Source organism: Neomonachus schauinslandi, chromosome 4 (assembly GCF_002201575.2).
Source record: "Neomonachus schauinslandi chromosome 4, ASM220157v2, whole genome shotgun sequence".
Classification (NCBI taxonomy): Eukaryota; Metazoa; Chordata; class Mammalia; order Carnivora; family Phocidae; genus Neomonachus; species Neomonachus schauinslandi.
Genome location: NC_058406.1, coordinates 185,029,569 through 185,051,629, shown reverse-complemented (window position 1 = coordinate 185,051,629; position 22,061 = coordinate 185,029,569). Strand labels below are relative to the sequence as shown.

General features: G+C 44.4%; 1 protein-coding gene across 13 annotated transcripts in view; it reads left to right on the top strand.

Annotated features, from left to right (window-relative positions):
• Positions 1–22,061, top strand: part of PTK2 (protein tyrosine kinase 2) — a 234,875-nt gene that overhangs the window by 158,609 nt on the left and 54,205 nt on the right. For 7 of the 13 annotated variants that reach the window (XM_021688823.1, XM_021688822.1, XM_044914683.1 and 4 more), the window contains 7 exons: positions 1,604–1,660; positions 4,461–4,558; positions 13,805–13,889; positions 15,071–15,171; positions 16,808–16,923; positions 17,832–17,932; positions 20,976–21,065. In XM_021688823.1, the coding sequence (XP_021544498.1) occupies positions 1,604–1,660; positions 4,461–4,558; positions 13,805–13,889; positions 15,071–15,171; positions 16,808–16,923; positions 17,832–17,932; positions 20,976–21,065 (648 nt within the window). Of the gene's footprint in view, positions 1–1,603; positions 1,661–3,351; positions 3,373–4,460; positions 4,559–13,804; positions 13,890–15,070; positions 15,172–16,807; positions 16,924–17,831; positions 17,933–20,975; positions 21,066–22,061 lie in introns of those variants that run through there. The other 6 variants (XM_044914687.1, XM_044914685.1, XM_044914686.1 and 3 more) reach the window with 2 other exon arrangements.

Here is a 22,061-nt window from a genome sequence, read left to right as displayed (position 1 = left end):
TAAATTACAGAATAAGGAGAGAAGGCAATGAGTAGATGCCATGTGTGTGACATGTTGCTTCTCTTGTCTCAGCTACTCGTGTAGATTCCTCCTCTGCTTGGTCCTTTTTCGTAAAGTGCCTTAGTGATTCCCTGCCGTCCCCGAATACCATTTCCCACCATCCTTCATTAAGCCTGCCTACACAAAAGCAAAGCTGTAGGCTAGAACATGCCCATTCGCTGAGAACAGGATAAGAGGGGGAAACAGAAATAAAAGAATGTAGGGTTGGGGGTAGATTAAATGTTTTTCTTTAATCCTGTAAGTAGTGTTACTTAGAACATGTAAGAATGATAGAGATTATCCACCTTTCACGTAGGACTTAGGAATAGTTTACATTTACTAAATGCTTTAAGGAAAATTGATTTATTGACTTCGTATTCTGCCAGCTGAATTTTTTTTTTTTTACTTTAATCGTTTTTAATTAAGAAGTAAATTCTTCCAGTAACTCTTAGGTCTGATTTCAATCATTACCATAGCAATACGTGGAATGATTGATATCCTAAAGAGTGTAGACTACATATATTCTCTTTTCTATAATTTTAATACCTGAATGAAGTAGTAAGAGCAGCACAAAAGGAAGAACATTTAGCTTTTAGTTTTTCTGGGGTTAAAGGTGGATGCTTGGGCAGATTTTCTCTTTGAAGAGCTCTTCTCAAAGATAATTCAGGAAGTACTGCCCCTCCTCTCCTGGGTCAGCAGCTTAAATCCGTACATGAGGAGCAGCTAAAGCTTTTCCTCGTTACAGAAAAACAGGCAGGGCGTAAGTCAGCATAATTGTTGTCCAAGTGAGGGTTGTTTTCATCAAAATAGTTTCCCCATTGATGGAGGTGGGCGTCTAAGTCAGTGTATTACTGAAAGGGGTAGTGGGGACACCGCAACTCCTTGACACCGCCTCAGAAAAGGACTCATTTTAATATGCTGTTTCTTGTCATTTCATTCTTTTTGTTAGATCTTTTACCCTTTTGACATTAATGTGTACTCTTCAGACATCTGGGTGCAAAGTGACAGGAGATAAATTCCTGGGCTGCTTCCACCCTGAACAAACGAAATACGTTACCCACTTAATCTCCTCAACAGTCAGACCGTCATTTTTGTTTTCCAAGAGGCCAGCCTTCAGATTCTGCTCTAGAGTCTAGTTATGAATAATGGCAGATTCTTGGTTTTTGAGATACCAGTCTTGTTTGGAGAAATCCCAGGAGACCGAGGTGTGGGTTTAAACATGAATTTGGTGCAGTCCAGGGAGAGTTTTGCAGTCGGTACAGATGGGGGGCTTTGAGTCCTGGTCGTAGATGCTCCACGTCTTTCCGTTCTTCACAAGGGCTCTCTGTGCCAGCGTTGTGTACTCCCCGAGAAACAAGTCTGTGTGTTATAGCAGACTGCACCATGATGTCACTTTTATTTCCATAAATGACTCATGTGTGAGCAAAAATTGGGGAATAGTGTTTTAAGAATATGTTGGCATAGTAGGGGATTTAGGCAGCTCATTTTGCGTTTTCTAATTCTCTTAAAGGCCAGGAGGTCAAATATTTAACCTCTTCCAACATATCTGCTTCCTTTCCTACAGAAACAGATGATTATGCTGAGATTATAGACGAAGAAGATACCTACACCATGCCCTCAAGTAAGTATGCTTCTGATTTTGTTCTCTTTCAGATTTGACAGTATTTAACTTTTAAATATCTCACATTTAAAAGTTTTAGGTATTGTTTTTTAGAACTATTTTTAATAGCTCATTGAGGGCATGACAGAAATATTCTCTTCAACCTTTAGAATTCTATTTCATATTTGGCTAAGTCTGAAGTCAGAAACCTAAAGCTCAAATATCTGTAGTAAGTCTGCTTAGTTACAGGTTTTTCATAATCTTGTTTCCTGACTCTATGGTAATACAACCTTTATTGGTGACAGAATATCCTCTCTGTAGATGATTGTATTATTTAAAGTTAAATAAATATATACACATGTCTATTCACTTCTTTGAATACGCATATTCAGTGAATTGCATTTCCCCTTTGAAGCTTTGTTCTTTATTGTCCTTGACTACCAGTTACAAAGAGCTTCCCACCCCCAGTGCAGCCAGTTCCTGCAGCTCAGGGTGGGAAGTGTGGAGAGGGAGAGGCTTCAGTTAGACCCTTCCTGCCGCCTAGGAACGCCAGCATCTGCTTCTCTCTGTTGTGTGCTGCTTCTTGACTGCAGAGAACCTGGAAGCCCCAGATCTCATACTGAAGGATATAGTCCCAGATCTTGGATTAGAGACACACTTGAAATTTCATTCACATTAAAAAAAATGTAGGGACGCCTGGCTGACTCAAGCATGTGACTCTTGATCTCAGAGTCTTGCGTTCAAGCCCCACAAGTGGCATAGGGTTTACTTAAAAAAAATTTTTTTTTTTTTTAATTTAAAAAAAATGTTTTAAACTGGGGCGCCTGGGTGGCTCAGTCGTTAAGCATCTGCCTTCGGCTCAGGTCATGATCCCGGGGTCCTGGGATTGAGCCCCGCATCGGGATCCCTGCTCCACAGGAAGCCTGCTTCTCCCTCTCCCACTCCCCCTGCTTGTGTTCCCTCTCTCACTGTGTCTCTCTCTGTCACATAAATAAATAAAATCTTTTAAAAAAAATGTTTTAAACCTCCCTCTTAAAGAGGCCCAATTATGAGTCTACTGTACAGCCTCAGAGGCCTTAATAATTCAACATCTGAGGGTCCTGATTTCAGTAGAGCCGTACATATTTGTAAAATACGTGTTTTGGGTACTTTATTTACCCTGTTGTGTAACTATTTTGAAAGATGCTCTCATTTAGGTTAAGAGGCATTACCAACATCAGACCTGCATTATCCCGGGTGCACCCTGAATCCCCTTGGAAGAGCTCTTGTGTTAGAGAGTGGTTCAAAACAGAAGGAAGAGGGGAACCTGGGCATTTTGACTTGCAGTAGCAACATGGAAAATGCTTAAATTTAGGTTAGCCATTTAGTCATTTATACATCCCTGCAGACTATCCAAATTTGTATTTGTGTACTTACTATTCAGTGTTGAGTAGTAAAGGTCCAGACCCCACAAAAATGAGTCATCATGCAGGAATTTACGAGATGGAGATTGAAAAGCATTGTTGACGTCACATCGAGATAATTTGAGGAGATTCAGTTTGCTTGTGTCTAGTCCTCTTTTTTTTTTTTTTTTTTAACTGATGTTTGTTGTTAAAATATTTAGCAAAGTAAATGTTGAAATGTACTCTTGGAGTTTGTTGTTGTTAACCTAATTGCTATTAGTTATTTCTAAGCAAGGTCTTCAATTTTTTTCTCCCTTAATTGCAATACAGAAAGCTATGGAATAGATGAAGGTAACAGGATTCCTTTAAAATAACTGCATTTGCTTGCAATTGCAACCTATGGAATGATGTGGGATGTTTCAGTTTTCAGTTAACTTTTATCTTTAAACTACTTTCCATTGGTTTATTCATGCTGTTAAACCAATGGAACTACTAGCTAAAGTGATTTTAAAGAGGAAAAGAACCATCTAAAATTTGGGTTGGATTTTTTGTACGGTTTAGAATTTTATAAACCAGGGAGAGATTTGGAAATATTTGGCTATCGTTTTATTCCGTTGGCGGCTACACTAATGGAGTGCGCACAGTGTGGGTTGTGCAGACAGGTTTCCCGGCTGGCGGAAATCAAAATACTAAGTGGTTAATTGGATTAGAATCGATTGACGAGGTTTCTAATGGGTATTTTACTTCCGTGTGCCTCAGCAGCCTACTAAATAATTGGTTTTGTATAAAATCACAACAACTTAATACATTAATTGGAGGCAAATGCTCTCAAAAATATAAAATACTCTTCATGTATAATGTGATATGTTCAGCCTTGACTCCAAGTCACCTGATTTTGAAATTAGTTTTTAGAAGTGACCTCTTTAAACTCTTTTAGCTCTGTGAATAATATAGATAGGATCATAAGAAAGTGGAAAACTCTTAAACTTTTAAAACATAAAGTTTCTCGTGACACAGTTTTTTTGTTGCCTCCATATTTTCAAACCAGTTATTTGTTAAATAATTGCTTTAAATAACTGTGTTTTTTAGCCTTTCATATATTAATACTTAAACTAATAGCACTGATTACATAAGCGTATAATACTGCTTGGAGAAACTGTTTAGAAAACTGTCAGATATAAACTAAATCGACATTAAAAATATGAAAAATCTACCTTTAATAGAACTCACGTGGTCTTGGTAGTTCACGCGATGCCATAACAGTTTACGTAATTCCTTTAAAAATACCGTTTAAGAGAATTCCACTCTGTTTAAAGCATTTTCATAGAATGATGTGCCACCAGTGCGATTTGTACTCATGGATGATAACGAAACGAAAAGCGCGTCAAGTGTAATTCCGACATTTGGAATATTGTACTTACGTATATTGTGTTTTGCAGCCAGGGATTATGAGATTCAGAGAGAAAGAATCGAGCTTGGACGGTGCATTGGGGAAGGCCAGTTTGGAGACGTCCATCAAGGCATCTATATGAGCCCAGTAAGTCCTCTGCGGCGACCAGAAACCTGAGCTACTTTTGACTGTTGCCTCTTGTTTGTCTTCATGAGTCCTCAGTTCTTTGAGCTTGTCTTTTACAAAGCTCGTCATACATGTCTGCCTACTTGCTATATTCAGAAACAGAAAAATGGCACACTAAGCTCTTAGAGGGCTGGGTCTGTCTTTTATTCATTTTAATCTCTCAGCCTCTCTCCTCAGTAACAGATTCCACAGTGATTGTTCCATTGCACAGAATCGACAGATAGATGACCAACGTCAACAGCAGGTGGCCGGTATTCCTGCTTACCTGCATCCTCAAGAAAAGAATATTCGTTTGCCCCAAACTGCCCTCCAAAAGAGATCAACACATTTTTAAAATTTTTTCTTTAAAAAGAGCTTTCTTGAGGTATAAATCACATACTATAAAATTCACTTCATTTTTTTTAAATTGTTTTACTTTTTCTAAAGATTTTATTTATTTCTTTGAGAGAGAGAGACACAGCGAGAGAGGGAACACAAGCAGGGGGAGTGGGAGAGGGAGAAGCAGGCTTCCCGCCGAGCAGGGAGCCCGATGCGGGGCTCGATCCCAGGACCCTGGGATCATGACCCGAGCCGAAGGCAGACGCTCAACGACTGAGCCACCCAGGCGCCCCAAAATTCACTTCTTTAGAACATAAAATTCAGTGGTTTTCTTAGAATATTGCTAGAGCTGTAACAGTCCACTGCCCAGTCCATTCTAGAACATTTTCTTTGCCCCAGAAGGAAGTCCCCACATCCATTAGCAGTCACTCCCATATCACCTTCCCCCCGGCCCCTGGCAACCACTCATCTGCTTTCTGCCTCTGTAGATTAGCCTGTTCGGGGTGTTTCATGTCAGTGGACTCATATGATATGTGGCCTTTCATGATGGGTTCTTCCAGTTGGCATGTTTTCAGGGGTCATCCACATTGTAGCGTGTATCAGGATTTCATTTCTTGTCACTGCTAAATAACATTCGATCGTATGGATAGACCACTTTTTGTCCGTTTTCCCGTTGATGGTCATTTGGGGTGTTACCATGTCTTAACTGTTACGAGTAATGCCCCTGTGAACACTCCTGTACAGTTTGTGTGTGAGTGGTTTTCAGTTCTCTTGAGTAGATACCTGGGAGTGGAATTCCTGGGTCACGTGGTAACTATTCCACTCTTTGACTAACTGCCAGACTGTCTCCAAAGAAGCTGTCCATTTCCATTCTGAGCAGCAGCGGGTAAGGGTGCCCATTTCTCTGCATCCCTACCAGCACTGGTTATCGTATGTGTTTTTATTAGATCAGTAATTTTAAAGCAGCATTTTAAAATAGAGGGTGGCTCAGTTGGTTAAATGTCCCACTCGATTTCAGCTCGGGCCTTGATCTCAGGGTTGTGAGTTCCAGCCCCACATTGGGCTCCACACCTAGCATGGAGCCTACTTTAAAAAAAGAGAGAGATAAAATAATAGTACATACTTGCCCAAGAAACTTTTTTAACTAGAATAGTAACAGGTGTACACAGATGGCGCTAATAAGAGTGTACAGACTGTCCCCAACTTACAATGGTTGTACTTAAGGATGGTTCGGCTTACAGTTTTTCGACTTTATGATGGTGCAAAAGCGACTTGCATGCAGTAGAAACCATACTTGGAATTTTGAACTTGGATCCTGTTGAAGGCCAGGGGTACACACATCCCCTGTCCTTATGCAGGGTGGCGGCCGCGATCGTGAGGGCCCATCACCAACAGACGGACAACCATTCCGTGCCCACACGGCCGTTCTGTTTGTCAGTTTCAGTAGAGGATTCAGTAAATTGCATGAGCTGTCAACACTTCATTATAAAATACACTCTGTGTGAAATGGTTCTGCCCAACTGCAGGCCCGTGTGAACGCTTCCATGCATGGGTAAGGTGGGTGCGGCTCAGCTGTGTTGTTTGGGAGGTTAGGTGTATCACATGCACTTTCAGCTTAGGATGTTTTCAACTTACAGTGGGTTTATCCGGACGTAACTCCATCTTGAGTCAAGGAAGGTCTGTAGTAACACAGATGATTGACCTTCTGTGTCACCCCTGCTTTGGAAACTGCAAATGGCATTTTTCCGTAGTAACTCCATATCTGTCACTTTTTCACGTCCTTCTTACATGCACTAGTGACATAGCGATCATTACTTTTGTAACCAAAAAGCTAAAGGGGCTTTTTTTGTTTTTTGTTTCTGTCAGGAACAACAGACAATTTTCACCAATGTCACTAAGCAAATCAGAGGTTCCATTTTTTAAAACTTCAGTTTTGAAAGCCTCTGCCTTTGTACTTATAGACAATTCTATCATTTATTATGTATTTCTAGCTGTTAACTTCTCTTTAGTTGTTGTTGTTGTTGTTTTTTTACTCTGTGTTATCTTCCTAATTCTCCTAACTCTGTTCTTTGGGGCAAAATGCAGTAGAAAAAGCCCTGGATCTAAAGTTACTCAAAGACTTCCTAACTCAGGAGACCTCTCTCAATCTCCTGTCAGAGGCAGTCAGATCAGCCAGTTGGTTTCCAGATTTTCCAGATTCCTTCAGCCTGACATTACCTGATGCTGACCAGACTTTTTTTCTTTCCCTGAAGGCCCCACAGCTTTCTGAGTGTATGCCTCCTATCTGAGACCTTTCTCTCTGTATGATTATATTCCATTCTCTATTCTTGCGATCATCCTTTTGAAATAGTGATGCACTCAGAGCAGTTGAACATACTGATTATATTGCTTTCTTCACTGTGCACCTACAATGAAAATTGATTTGCTCATTTTTATTCAGAATCTCGTCTTCATGGCAAGTTGGGCTAATGGCCTTCACTCTTGAGTAAGGTTTGTTTACCAGTTTTGTAGCCATATTTGGCAAATCTTAGCAAATAGAAACCCTTCTTTTCCCCTTTGTTCTTGCAATTGCTCATGTATTGCTTTTCTGACTTTTCTTTGAGCTTTGAGACTACTGCATCTTTAAAAAACTTGGCGGATTGGCAAAATAGGCTTGCCAATAGCTTAGTCACTCCCATAGTGCTTTGGTTTTGAGAGTTGGGAAAACTCTGAGAACTTAAGAGAACCAAACTCTGGAATCCCACAGTTGGCTGCACTGTGCCCTTGGTTTAGGGGCTGGACATAGGACCTGTCTGCAGCTGAGTGAACTAGATGCATTTGGGTTTGAGTTTTTTGTCATATACTGAAATGTTAAGTCAGCACTAAATAATTGAAACACTTTTTCTTTTTTTAATAGGAACTTTCTGAAGAAAAAGTGATGTGTAAAACATTTGATATTTAAGACAATAAAATTTTTATCATTAAAAAAAAAAGACTTCCTAACTCTTAGACTTGGCTACACCCACGTGAGATGGGAGGGAGGTGCAGCTTCTTGGTAGTTGAACTCGGTACCCTCGGAGCTCCCTGCAGTCTCTAGAATTCAGTGACTTACCAGGACCACACAGATAATGGCAGGGTTCATGGGCTTGATTTCATGCATTTTTAAAATAACTAATCCAGCGGCGCCTGGGTGGCTCAGTCATTAAGCATCTGCCTTCGGCTCAGGTCATGATCCCAGGGTCCTGGGATCGAGCCCCATATCGGACTCCCTGCTCAGCGAGGGGCCTGCTTCTCCCTCGCCCACTCCACCTGCTTGTGTTCCCTCTCTCACTGTGTCTCTGTCAAATAAATAAAAATCTAAAAAAATAAATAAATAAAATAATCCATTTCAGTTGTGAAACTACAAGAGAACATTTTTTTTAATATCCATTGTCTAGTGTTTATTAAATATTTGTTGAATGAGTCCCAGCCCCCAGAAAAATACCAGGGTTCACACTTTTTGTTGAGTATCTTCCTGATATATGTTGTACATGAGTGTTTATTTTGTTTTTAATGTGGGTGTCTAATTTTATAGTGCAAAGGAATCTACTCATTTCTTGGGGCTCCTATTAAGTCCTTTTTCCAGATTATGTTCTTTAGTGTTCTATAAGATAAGTAACATTTCTTCAAGGATTTTTACTAATCCATCAGACTGCAGCTCAGCACACATGTCGCGGCCAGGAACCTGCCACTGGAGACTCCAGTAATTATTTCAGCAACAATTCCTCCGTCACCTACCATGTGACAGCGAAGTGGTGGGGACATGAAAATGAACAAAACAGGCACAATTTCTGCTCTCACGGAACTTAAATCTCTCTGAGACAGAAAGGAACAGACAAAAACAAATACACTGAATGTCGAGCGGGGAAGAAGTGCTCTGAGAAAAAAGCACGGGCAAGAGGAGGTTGGGGTGCTCTCCCCGTGAGATGGTAGAAGAAGGCCTTCTGATAGGTGACCCGCAGCAGAGCCCTGAAGCAGGAAGGGAGCAGTCCACAGGAGGCCAGTGTGGCCGCAGTGGTGTGTGCGGGGAGGGCCACAGAAGGAGAGGAGACAGGGTCGGGTGGGCTACACATGGGGACCTGGAGTTCATTCTCAGAGCCAGTGTAGAGGCTCGTTCACACGCACTGTTACCTTCATTTGGCAGGGTGATCGGGCTTCTTTCTTATTATTTGAACCTCTGCTGATCACTTGCACATTCTTTCATCATTATTATCTTAGCCTTAAAAAATCTGCTTTTAAATCTTTTTTTCTCTTTATGAATCCCAGAATAGCCCTTCTCTGGATTTATTTAAGTCTTTTAAAGGTCCACTGGTTGTTAATAATTCAGAGCCTAATCATATCTTTTATGGAGGCATATTGGACAACAATGTGGTATTTTCAGGGACATTGAAAAGACCTCTCGGGCACCTGGGTGGCTCAGTTGGTTAGGCGACTGCTTTCGGCTCAGGTCATGATCCTGGAGTCCCGGGATCGAGTCCCGCATTGGGCTCCCTGCTCAGTGGGGAGCCTGCTTCTCCCTCTGACCCTCCCCCCTCTCATGTACTCTCTCTCTTTCATTCTCACTCTCTCAAATAAATAAATTAAAAAAAAAAAAAAAAGAATAGACCTCTCTCTCCCCTAAATATTGCTTGTATTTTAAAGGTTTTTTAAAGTCACACCTTGAGCAATAACCCAGCTATGTTTGAATCTGCCTCTTTTTAAAGGTTTTTTAGGCAAAAAAACAAAAACAAGAAGCCAACTTTGCTTAGGTTCTGGTCTTGCTCACTTTGAACTGACTTCTCCAACATTCTGATCTCTGTGACCAGCCCCTCTGATGCTCAGCATTCCCCAGGCTTCTGCTGTCCAGTTTGGGGGCCGACAGCCATAAGTGCTACTCCGTGGACAGATGACGAGACCCTGGTTCTGTTCACATACGGCCCTTTATACACGTGCTCCCCGCGGAATCTTAGGTCCAGCATCCATTTGAAACTCTGAGTTTTAGAGAGCAGTACTTTTTTTGCATGTCTTCAGACTGTCTTGCTTAAAGCATCATGGACAATATTTGAGTGTGAATTCACAGGATTGATGATGGTTTTGTAGTCTTACAGAAGTTTCTGTTGTTGTTATTCAGAATTCCTGTTAAAAAGGACATTTCGTGTCATTTCTAGATTATACCAATTGGCCCTGTGTTTAGATGGAGGTAGAATTCATGGTCCTGGTCCTAAAGAAGTTCACCATCTAGTTAAGGAAGACAAAGACTAACTCATTCAAAGCAGAGTAGTTACATCTTAGCGAGGTGTATGGCTAGCGCTTCTAAGAAGGCTCTAAGCCCGGACATTTAGCAGACAGACACTCTGTGGTAGCAGCGACTGTCCTGCAGGGACCAGGCCACCATTACCACCTGGAATCCTGCATGCAGGCATGCCTCCTCTGCAGGTTAAGAAAGTGACCCACATCTGTGTCAGAGTCATTTTGCTGTTTCTATTTCTCTTGTTTGAAAATGTTTAGTATTCTGGAATCATATGGTGTGCAATTAGTGTGAAATCTAAAATTAATACAGTTTAAGGTATTTTTAAGATATACCACAGCTGACTTGTAAATGGCATCTGCATTCAAAAGAAAGGTTTTAATAGCGTTCATTAACTCTGCAGATACGTATTGAGCACCTACTGTGAATTCAGTACTGTTGTAAGGGGAACTTCTTGGCAAACAAGACAACAAGGTACCTATGTCTTGAAACTTATATTTCAGTGATGGGAAGTAGTAATGATGTGACAATGTACATTATGTGTATATTGTAACATATAATAAAAATGTGTAGAATAGTGACCTTGCAATAACCTGAGAGGCCTGTGGCGCAGACAGTTCTGTGCTTGGAGCTTGTGGTGAGGGTTGTGCAGAGCGGCAGGGAGCTAGAGTGCAGGGCAGGTGGCTGCGCGCTGTTTTAGACAGGACGGTTTGACCAAGGATCTCAGCGCAGCTTCCCGGGGGAAGAGCTTTCCAGTCAGGCAGGACAAGAAGGGCAGCCACGGGAAATGATGTTGGAGCATAGAAAATAAGACTGGGTGTGAGAGGTCTGAGTAAAGAGGGACCCTGGGGGGGCCACGGCAGAGGGCTGGGCTTTTTCTCCAGTGTCCTGGGGACAGGAGGTGCCTCGGGGAGAGTGGGTGCAGAAGGGCACACACTGCCGCTAGGAAAGGAGCTTTGGGGCAGGTGGTGGTGGGGTGGTGGAGCCAGTGAGTGAGCCAACAGCAGTGGTAGAGGCCGGGTGGGCAGATTCCGGATGCACACTGTAGGTAGGAAACACCGGTCTTGCTCCTGGATTGTTGGATCTGTGGGAGCTGAGGGAAACTGAGGAATCAGAACTGACTGCTAGGTTGTTGACCTTAAGCATCTGTGTGACTTCGTGTCTCGAGTGAGGTGGAGAAGGCTAAGGAGGAGACGCGTCTGGTGGTGGGTATCTTAGTGAGGGCTCCCCAGGAAAACAGAAGCCCTAGGCTGTGGGTGCAGTGCCTTCAAGACAGATGTGTTGGGAATTGACTCGTGCGATCCTGGAAGCTGATGCTCCTCAGATCTGCAGCTGGCCAGCTAGAGACCCGGAGAGCTGGTGGTTTCTTACTTCCGGTCTGTGTCTGAAGGCCTGAGACCCAACATAGCCAGTGCAGGTGTAGTCCAAAGGGGAGGAAAGAAAGCAGTGTCCCAGCTCAAAGGTAATTGGGCAGGAGGAATTTCCTCTTATTTAGGAGAGGATCGGCTTTTTGTTCTATTCAGGCCTTCAGCTGATCAGATGAGGCCCACCACATTAGGGAGGGCAACCTGCTTCACTCAGTCTATCAGTTTGCGTGTTAAATCCATCCAGAAACACTCAGAATATGCTTGACCAAATATCTGGACACGCTGTGGCCCAGTCACCTTGACACATAAAACGAACCATCATAGTGGGATATCTGGAGTCTTGTTTAGGTCGTATCAAGTTTAAAGTAACTTTGCTACATCCTCGTCAAGACAGGGCATGGGAGGGTTGGATATCAGTCTGGGCTGAAAGACGAAGTGAGGACTGGAGAGAGAATTTGGAAGTCGTTGTAGAGGTAGGACTTGGTGCTCAGTGAGGTCACCTTGAGTCGAGCTGGCCCTGGGATTGAGCCCTGGGATGTTTCCGCCCTGAGGAGACAGGAAGCAATGTCTTGTCTTCCCACTGTCCTCCTGGCCAGTCTTTTCTGCCTGAGGCTGCTGTTGACATGGACAGAGACTCACGATCCAGTAGCAAGGACTCTTCTGAGAGACCTTGGCAAATCCAGGCTTCATCAACACTCGAGAATCTAGCGTGGGCACCGCTTCAGAGCCGGGTCTTGTGACATCCATCCTGAGCTGTTGCCCCCCACTGCTGCTCGTCACATATACTCTGCCCCGGTCCCTGTTGCAGAGGGGACATGCCACTTACAGCAGGATGACCTTGGGCAAGCCGCTGAACCTGTCAGCCTTTGCTAACCTGTCTATAAGATGGGTATCCTGGACCCCTCTGTACCTTGTCAGGCTCTCTTACAGATAACCTGTAGGCCCAGTGAGATAATTTACAAAAAGGACAGAAAGGTTCAAAACCTACTGAGAAAACTAAAGACAGCAAGACTATAGAGCCCTCCTCTGGGGCCTCGTGGCTGAATGCTCCTCACACCTGTGTGATGGCTCCTTCGTCTGTCCTCCTCCCCTCTCGGGATCCTCTGGTAAGGGTGTCCGTTCGCCACGTTCTCCCGCTTCTTTCTCTTCCGTCCTGTCCTCCTCCTCTCCTGCCTCCTTAACAGAATGCGAGGCACCTTACGAAAATCTCCAGTGTGAAGAATATGTGGTTCTGGCAAAGACAACATAGAGCCAAGGATAAGATAAGCAATTAAGTTGCTAATTATAATCATGCATGGTATTCCATCAAGGCTTGGAATGACCTCATTTCTTGTCTTTCTTAAGCTCTGTCTTTGGACTCAATCAAGAAAGTGTCAGCTTCTCGGGCAAGCAGGTCCACACGCCTTCTTGGTTTCTCTCCACCTTGCCGGTCACCCTCTTAGTCTGCTGTGTGTCTCCCCTTCTCCCTGACCTCCAGCGCTGTAGCGTGCCCGGGTGCCGTGCTCATGCCCCCGGCCCTGAGGATCTCCTCCAGCCCGAATCTGACCCTGAACTCCGCCCAGATTCTCCTTCCCCGCTCTCCTGTGTGCCACACTGGCTCGCTGCCATCTCATGCCCCTCACGTCCTAGTCCTAGCTGAGCTGCCTCTTCCCTTTGTCTCACCAGAAACCTGAACTCAGCGTCTCAGCACCCCACCCTGCCCCAAGCTTGTCCCAGCCGCCAGCCTGTCACCACACCAGCCCTCAGGTCCCAGAGCATCCATGACCCCGGCTGTGCCCCTGGCCAGCTCTCGGCCAGTCCCTCCCTCCCTCCTTTGGTTTCTCCGTCCTGGTCTCTGCCTCACATATCCTGACACGCTCCTTCCTTGTCCACAGCACTGCTACCCTCTACGGTACCCTGTGATCAGCTGGTTTCTTGTGTGTGTTGTCAGTTCTTAGTGGGAAGGTAACCTTGAACAGAACAGGGAACTTCGCTGCCTTTTGTTCAGTGATGTATCCTGAGCATCTGGAAGGCTGCCTGGCACGTAGCAGGAAGTGAATGTTTGTGGCACAATGAGTGAATGAATTACCTACAACATGTTAACGTGCCTGGACTTTTTTTCTGGGGATTTTGTAGAGTATTTGAAGTGTTCCTCTCTTGAGATTTTCAGTTCTGATTCTGTCTGGTCCAGAATCCACATAGTTGCCAAACACACAGCTTTTCATGAATGTGCCCATTGATTCATAAAGAGAAGCTCTTTTTGCATGTGTGTGTGATTCTGAAATTTCCCTAACACAGGAGAATCCAGCTTTGGCGGTTGCAATTAAAACATGTAAAAACTGTACTTCGGACAGCGTGAGAGAGAAATTCCTTCAAGAAGCGTGTAAGTTTCTAGACATTTCTGTGGAACTCCATGTGACTTTTTTTATCTGTGAAATACAAACTGTCTCTGAAGAAGTAAGAAAAATAATATTCTGGCTTGTGTGTGACAACTGCAGTTACTGTCTTGCCTTGCAAATTAATGCCTGTATCTGCAGAGGCTCATACCCACCCGTTGCGCCAGGTAAGCCATGATGTTTGGGGTGTGAGCGTGGACAGATTTACTGTCCCCGTCTCCTTCGGCACCGTGCGGTTGAGCATCCTGGCACTGGGATTGGGCAGATGTGGAAATGAGTCCAGCCCGGGTGCCAGCAGGCCCTAGAGTTGGGGGTGAGCAGGACAGACACGGTCCCCGTGTGAGGGAGCTCACAGACCAGGGAGAGAGCCGGGACCGTGCCGGGTGCCCCGCCTCTGTGTAGTGCTGCCCTTCGGCTCTCCGCTCACACGTGCGGGGTGAGACTGCGGGGAGGGCCGCGCGTGGGTAGCTGCTCTCTGCTGAGTGCACACTCGTGGAGAGCCAGGACCTCGTCCTGCTTGTACACATCTCCACCTGCCCTCAGTCTGGGATGTCCTTCCTGCTTCCACATCTGACCGTGCGCTTAGAGTAGTTTTTCCTCAGGAGGCTTTGTCACAGGACCACGTTTTCTCCTTCCTAAGTATTTGAAACTAAATAAACACTGCCTAGCAGTTAGTATTGCCCCTCTCTAGGCTTTAAGCTCCACGGGGCTAGGACCCTGTCTGCTGTGCTCCCTGCTCAGGCCCAGTGCCCAGCATAGCATTGAACCCATGAGAGGCGCTCAGGGGACACTGGTCATGTGATTGAATCTCGGTGTCCTTCATTACATGGACATGGAACAAATGCCTTCTACCCTCCATTTCAGGAAATATTTACCACCCAACAGTCCAATAAATTAATAAGTCATAGAGTAAGTCATACTGACTTGATCAGTATCATTTTCCTCAAAATCGTATTGTACTTTCATCAAAAGAAAAAAGTCTGTCTTTAATCCTGTTCCTGTATCTCTGTATCCGGTATCTTAAGGACGAGACGAATCCTGGCAATGACTTCTGTCTCAACTAGTTTATTTCTACAGAGCGCCTAGGCCAAGAAAACACAGAGTACATCAGTCCCCCTTACCTACTACTCTATCAGAAGAATAACCACGGACAACTGTTTTTCCCTAGTAACAATGCGTCAGTTTGACCACCCTCACATTGTGAAGCTGATTGGTGTCATCACGGAGAACCCTGTCTGGATAATCATGGAGCTGTGCACGCTGGGAGAGGTACCCTGATCCTCGGACCGGGCCTGGCAGGGCGACTGCCAGCCCGTTTGTCACAGTGTCAACGAAACGATAGTCTTGTGCTTGGCGTTCGTTCAGCCCACCCTGGGTGTTTGGTGTCCTTTGTTTAAGAAAGGGGAGTGTGTGAAGGGTACCCTTGTGGTTTGGGCTCAGAGACACTAGCGTCTTCCTGGTTAAATTCCCAAGCCATGCCCTAACTCAGTCCTGAAGGCAGTGGTGACCAAGTGGTGCTTTCTTCCTCTCTGGTGCTGCTGCCTACTGCTAGCCCAGGGATCCGAGGATGAAAGAGGCACTCTTAATGGAACTCAGATAAATTAATGCTGCGTTTACGTAAATCTGCAGTAACTTACTCTGCTTGAGAATTCATTTTATGGTGTCTTTCAGACCAACTGATACTAGTCACAGTTTCTTTTGAAAATGTGAGTAACACATGTGGACAGATCTCCTTATTTGACTCTCTCCAGAACACAGAAATTCCTTACTTAGGGTGTCACCATCACCTGGAAACTTGTTAGAAGCCAGATTCTTGGGCCCTCGCCCGGGCCTGGCGGATCAGACCCTCGGCAGGGCAGGCCGGGCCCAGCACCTGTTCTCCGGGCCACGCTGTAGCCTGCATGCTTGCGGATGAACACAAGTCAGTTTTCCAGGTGTCTACACTTCACTTACTGGTACTAAAGCTCAGTAATTTAGCCTGAAACATTAGTTACATTTCTTCTCTAACTTTAAAGGACACCAAACACAGTTTTGCTTTTCGTGGAGATTCAGGGGTTCTGCTTAGCAGCCGAAGGCAGTTTGGGTCCTTGCACCTCTGCATGACAACCTCTGCCTCCCTCCCCCTGTGGGCTCCCCGCTGCTCTCCTCTGCGCTTGATAACCTAGTTTGCTGGATGAAATGACTTCAGGTCTCTACAACATCTCTTCTTCCTCTGCCCCACCTTTCCAAATCAAACAGAGTGCTTACATACATTTTTTGTTCACAGTATTTTTCTACTTTTGCTTTTGGAGAATTTGCCAGTTTTCCTGGTTTAAACTTATTACTAAAACTTTCTCCTTTATGTATAGATTTTGTAGAATTAGAGTTCAATTGTCTGTCTTCCTTTGCCATGCTAGCATTTAGCTGAACTGATCGTGACAATAGTAATAGGACTGATAAGCCCCGTGGGGTAAATACCAACACCTTTCTGTACCCAAAACTTCCTGGAGGGGGATGGGAGAACTTCTTGCCTCCCCTTCCTCCTCGTACCTGCCTGGGATACAGCGAAGTGTGGGGTGCAGGCGTGCTGGCCGTGTGAGGGCTAACTCCGTCTGTTTGTCCCCCTAACTCTTAATCTAGCGGTAGTTCACACTTCTATTCATTTCCTTGCAGCATCTTTCTGTATTTTTTCAGCAATTTGTCTACAGTCATGAAGATTTCAGTTTTATAATAGGATTCAAATAAAGAATGATTAATCATAATTTCTGAGCTAGTATGTTTCATTCTGCCCCTTTGTTTTAGGGGAGAATTGAAGCCATTCTCATAAAAGTGTGGAAATGGGCAGCGTTGTTGAATGTAGCTCCTTTGCTGTTGATTTCTGTTCTCTGTCACTAATTCTTTTTTATCTTGGTCACTGTTCCAAAAGCTGAGGTCATTTCTGCAAGTGAGGAAGTACAGTTTGGACCTAGCGTCTTTGATCCTATATGCCTATCAGCTTAGTACAGCTCTCGCGTATCTGGAGAGCAAAAGATTTGTGCACAGGTAAGATCCAGTCATAAAGCTGGTAAGCTGCCCTCTGGACAGGGGAAGGGGGTGGTAGCGGGGAAACCGGAGGGAGGAGACACTCACTGTGCCCTGTGACTCTTTGTACCGCTGGACTCTGTCGTATGTAGACGGTACCGGAAAGTCAGGCAGCACCTGTCCCGGCCCAGGGAAGACTCGTGGCCTGTTTGTTCGCACAGTTAGAGGGTTTTCCTCACATGGAAACATTTGTTTGCTCTCAGGCCAGTTCTCTCTTCTGCAAATGCTATTGAGAGATCGTACACGGCCCTAGAGCAGTGAGCATGTAGACTAAGACAGACACTGTCCTGGGAATGCCCCAGGCCCCAGAGGGTCATGAGTGACATCTGTGGCATTCTGTGGAATTTCTATTTCTTATCCGGGTCCTAGTTTGAATGCAAGGGAAAGCCCTTACAGTTTGCCCACTACTTTATTACCCAGCATGAAAATAAATTCCATGAGCAAAATCATTTACAAGGGTTTAGATGATGGCTTTTATTTTAGGTGATGAGATCTTTTAGTAGCAGCAGGGATACAGATCCCAGTCGTGCATCCCTGTCTGTCTGTTAATGCAGGTGGTAATATGATTATATGAAAAGTAATAATTCCTTTTTTATTTCTTATTCTCAGATATTTGTTATTTGAGAGTATACTTTGCTGTCATTCAAAATACTGATTATCGTATTAATGAGTAAATATCTGCCAGAAGGCATATATTTGAAGTTAAATCATAAGAGTGTCTTTTTTTCAGTGTGTAATAAATCTGTTTGTGTTGTCTATAAGCTGTCTTTCAAAGTACCTATCAGTATGTCTTTGTATAATATAGATGAGTTTGTGGGTTTGTTTTTTCCTTGTATTAAAATTTCTTATCCCAAATTCTTCCTTGTCAGGGACATTGCTGCTCGGAATGTTCTGGTGTCCTCTAATGATTGCGTAAAACTAGGAGACTTTGGATTATCCCGATATATGGAAGACAGTACTTATTACAAAGGTAAGGAATCAGAGCAATAAAGAGGCAATAAGCTCAGAATCTTTAATGATTTTTTATTTCTTAAAAAGCTGTGTCCTAGTAAGCTCAGCTGATTTTTGACAGAGGCATAAAATAAGTTCAGTAGAAGAAAGACAGCCTTTTCAATCCATGGGGCTGGAGTAGTCAGACATCCAGAGACAAAAAATGGACCTCAGCTTGACTCACCCCACATTAACTCAGAGTGGACCATAGACTTAATTATAAAACATAAACCATAAAACTTTTAGGAAAAACATAGGAGTAAGTCTTTGGGATCTAGGGCTAGACAAAGGGTCCTTAGACTTGACACCAAAAACATGATCCATAAAAAGAAACACTTGATAGATGGGACCTTATCAAAATGAAAACTTTTAGCCCCGCAAAAAAACCCTGTTAAGAGGGTGGAAAGGGAAGGTGCAGACCTGGAGGATGTTTGCCAGGCACAGTGCCCGCCTGCAACCACAAGCCATTCCACGAAGGACTAGTGTCCACAGTGTGCAGTGAGCTCTCAGAATCCAGCAGGGAAAACAGAAACCAGGAACACGACGTGGACAAACAGTGGACAGAGAGGCTTTACTGAAGAGGATACGCGGAGGGCAGAGAAGCCCGGGCAGAGGCTCAGACCACAACAAGGTAGCATTGCACACTTGTCAGAATGGCTAAAATTAAAACTAGTGGTAACACCAAATGCTGGCAAAGATGCAGAGAAACTGCATTACTCAAACATTGCTTGTGAGAAAGTAAAATGGTACAGCCACTCTGGAAGAGTTTCACGGATCCTTTAGAAGTTAACTGTGCAGCTGCCATACAACCCAGCAGTTACTCTCCTGGGTACTTACTCCTCGCAGAGAAATGAAGGCTCACATTCACACAAAACCTACATATGGAATGTTCATTGCAACTTTATTTCCAGTAGCCAAAAATTGGAATCAGCCCCGACGTTCTTCAAATGGCAGACATAGACACCTCACACAAGTGGGGCTGGGTACGTTGACTCGGTGGAAGCAGTCAGACTGAAAAATCTCCAGTCTGCTGACTCCAGAGACTTTGATCAATTTGTTTTAGAGCTGAAATCCAGCTCCTGTGATTCTTCTTTAATTTTGCCAATTTTGGAATCAGTTTGACTTGGTTCTTTAAATTATTATTGAACAAATATTTTTATTAACAGATGTTCATATCCCTAGTATCTCAGCTAAGGTTTGGATTACAAATCCATATTATACTCTTAGTGTATATTCTAATTCTTACTACCACTTTTGAGAGCCAGTTTCTTTCTCAGTTTTTTAAATTCTTATATTGTGGCAAAATGAGGCCAGATTTTTACATACAAAACTAGTCTCCTTTGTTTCATACCATGGCTTATGACTGTTCTCTTTCCATATGTTTTCTGTGTACTACAGCTTGGAACAATTTTAACAGAGATTTTCTACTTTGTAAAAGGAGAATTCTTGGGTTGTTCATTCATTTCAATTAGTCATTTAACATAAAAATGACCAAGCCAGCTTTCTGCTGTTTTTAAATTCATTTCCTATCCAGCTCAAGCCCTGGCGGGTCCAGGTTCTGGACTTCTGGTAAAGAGCTGACCTCCAAACAGCTTGATGACTGAGGTTTCATATCACGTAGACAGCATTTAAAATGAGCAGTTGACAAATTCGTGTATTTGTTGTCATCTCAGGTCAGTAAGTGCAGATTCCATTAGGCTTCAGGAAAACACCCCCAAAAGGTTGGGGATGCTTTATTCAGGACACACACAGGTGTAGAGTAGTTTGTTTGGAAGGAATTGAACAAAGGATTTGACTTCACTTGTCATGAAGGTGCTTGAAGTTAAGTGGGAAAAAAGAAATGACTCGAATGAAGTTGTCTCCTGATGGAAGGTGCTCAAAGGCACGTGTTGCTCACAGAAGGAAGTCCAGACGAGGCTGGCAGAGCACAGGCACCTCCGCGACCCGGGGCTCCCTCCCCTGTGGACTCCGTGCCCCTGCTGCCTTCTCGGACACACCGCTCAGCTGTGGGCTTCCTCTGCTCCCAGGGCATCCAGCATTTACTCAGTGTCTGTGTCACACCCCGTACCATAGCTTTTAGAATTAGAACTCCTTGAGGAAAGGTACTCTGGGCTGTTCCTCTTGTAAGCCAGCAGTTGAAGGAATGTTCCGTGAGGTGGTGAGTTTCCTTTGTGGCACAGAAGGAAGGTTTGTTAGACCTCAAGAGGAGGACGATTTAGACTCACCTAAGAAGTACACATTTTCATTCCATCCATCGCCTGTCCTGCTCTTTACATACCAGTGAAGGTATAGTTGTCAGTCCTCGTTACATATTCCATATTCGTGCCTTTGCGTGGTCGCTAAAATTTGTAGCTCCCGAAGTCATAGAGTGCTTTCATAGTCACGTGTTCACATGCACGGAGCAGTGGAGGACCGGAGCCTGTCTCCAGGGGAGGATAGAAAGGGGAGGGGGCGGGGCAGGATAGCTTGAGCCCCTCTGGCCTTGAACCCCCGCTCGGGCACCTGGCGGTGGGGTGGCCTCAGGTAAGTCACCTAACGTGTCTGAACCTCGTTTTCTGAAGAAAATAGAACCTACCAGGATGAGTTGGTTTTCAGGGTTTAAGATTATATCTGTGTGAGATGTGTATGCGCATGTACACATTTCCCCCAGGAACAGTGGTTCGGTGGTTGTAGAAGCGACTGGGTGTCGTCAGCAGAGGTCCCAGCCGGTGGGTCAGGATCTGTTGCATAACCAAGCTGCAAGCTGGGAGCACCAGTTAACGGGGCTGCCTCGCCCTCGCTCGTCCCCGCCTCTCCGCCCAGAGGAGGGCTGCCGTGCTTGATTTCCCTGCCACAGGCTAACCAGATCACCCCAGACCTCACCACACCAAGGAAACAAAAAGTAGTTCTTCCAAATAAACAGAAAGTCCAAAGGGTCAGATATTTAAAGCTTTTTGTTTTGATACTAAAAATCTCAGCTAGCTGTAACTTAGATCCTTGAGTAGATAACAAGGAAAATTCACTTTCTAAAATTAATCTTCTAGCTTCCAAAGGAAAATTGCCAATTAAGTGGATGGCTCCAGAGTCCATCAATTTTCGACGTTTTACCTCAGCTAGTGATGTATGGATGTTTGGTGAGTATTTTGAAAAGTTTGTGTTTTTAAATTACATTTCGTATACTCTACAAAACAGACTTAGCCTTAGCTCTTTTCGGAGTATTTAGGCTAATCTGCCTTCCCTTGCCTGACCGCGCCTTCAGAGATGTCCTCTTGGTTCATTCGACAGTCACTGGGCGCACATGGAGCGCCAGCTTTGGGGGTGACTCCTGTGAGGTCCCGCTGTCTGAATCCCCCTCCCTTCTCCAGGCCTCTCTGTCTCCCTGTGCCATCTCTGCATCCCTCCCTGGGAGCAGTCCTAGCTCTTTCCTTCCTTCTCTCCTCTCTTTCTCTCTGCCATCTCGTTCGTTCTTTCTATGTGAATGACTTTAAATGGTTGACCTGTCCTCTGGTTCTGTGCTAGCTTCTCAGCTCCAGAATACCTACCGTGGTGTTTTCCTAGTTGTCCTGGAGTCCAGCCTCCTTCCTGACTTGTCTCAAGGCTTGGAAGTTTGATCCTTTGTCTTCTGTGGCATCTGTTCTCATGCCTACTCTGTGCCTTCCCGCCTGCTCCGAGTCAGTCGCTGTCCTGCTCCGGGGTTGTTGTGGTACCTTCCGACTATGACCGTGTGGCCCTCGCTCATTCGGTGCTACTTACTTCAACTACTTCATCAAATTTTAAATCACTCTCCCCTTTCCATGTGGATGATACTCCTTCCCCACCCCACTCTTCTGGTGTCACTCCTTCCGCCTGGAACACGTTGTCCTAACACCCGCTCCCCGGGTGAAATTCTAACCTTCGGGGTCACCTGAAATGTCCCCTCTTCATGAAGCCTTATGTAGCTGGTGTGTTTTCCAGACATAACCTCCCTTCCTCTGTGTTCCTTGCACTTCCTGTCTCGCACATTGATCTTGTGGGCAGTCTTGTGTGCGAGTGTTCTCTGCTAGATTTTAAACTACTTCAGGAGAGATGCCCTGATAAGGTTATGTACCTTTTTTCCCTGATGATTAAAAACAACATACATCAAGTATGTG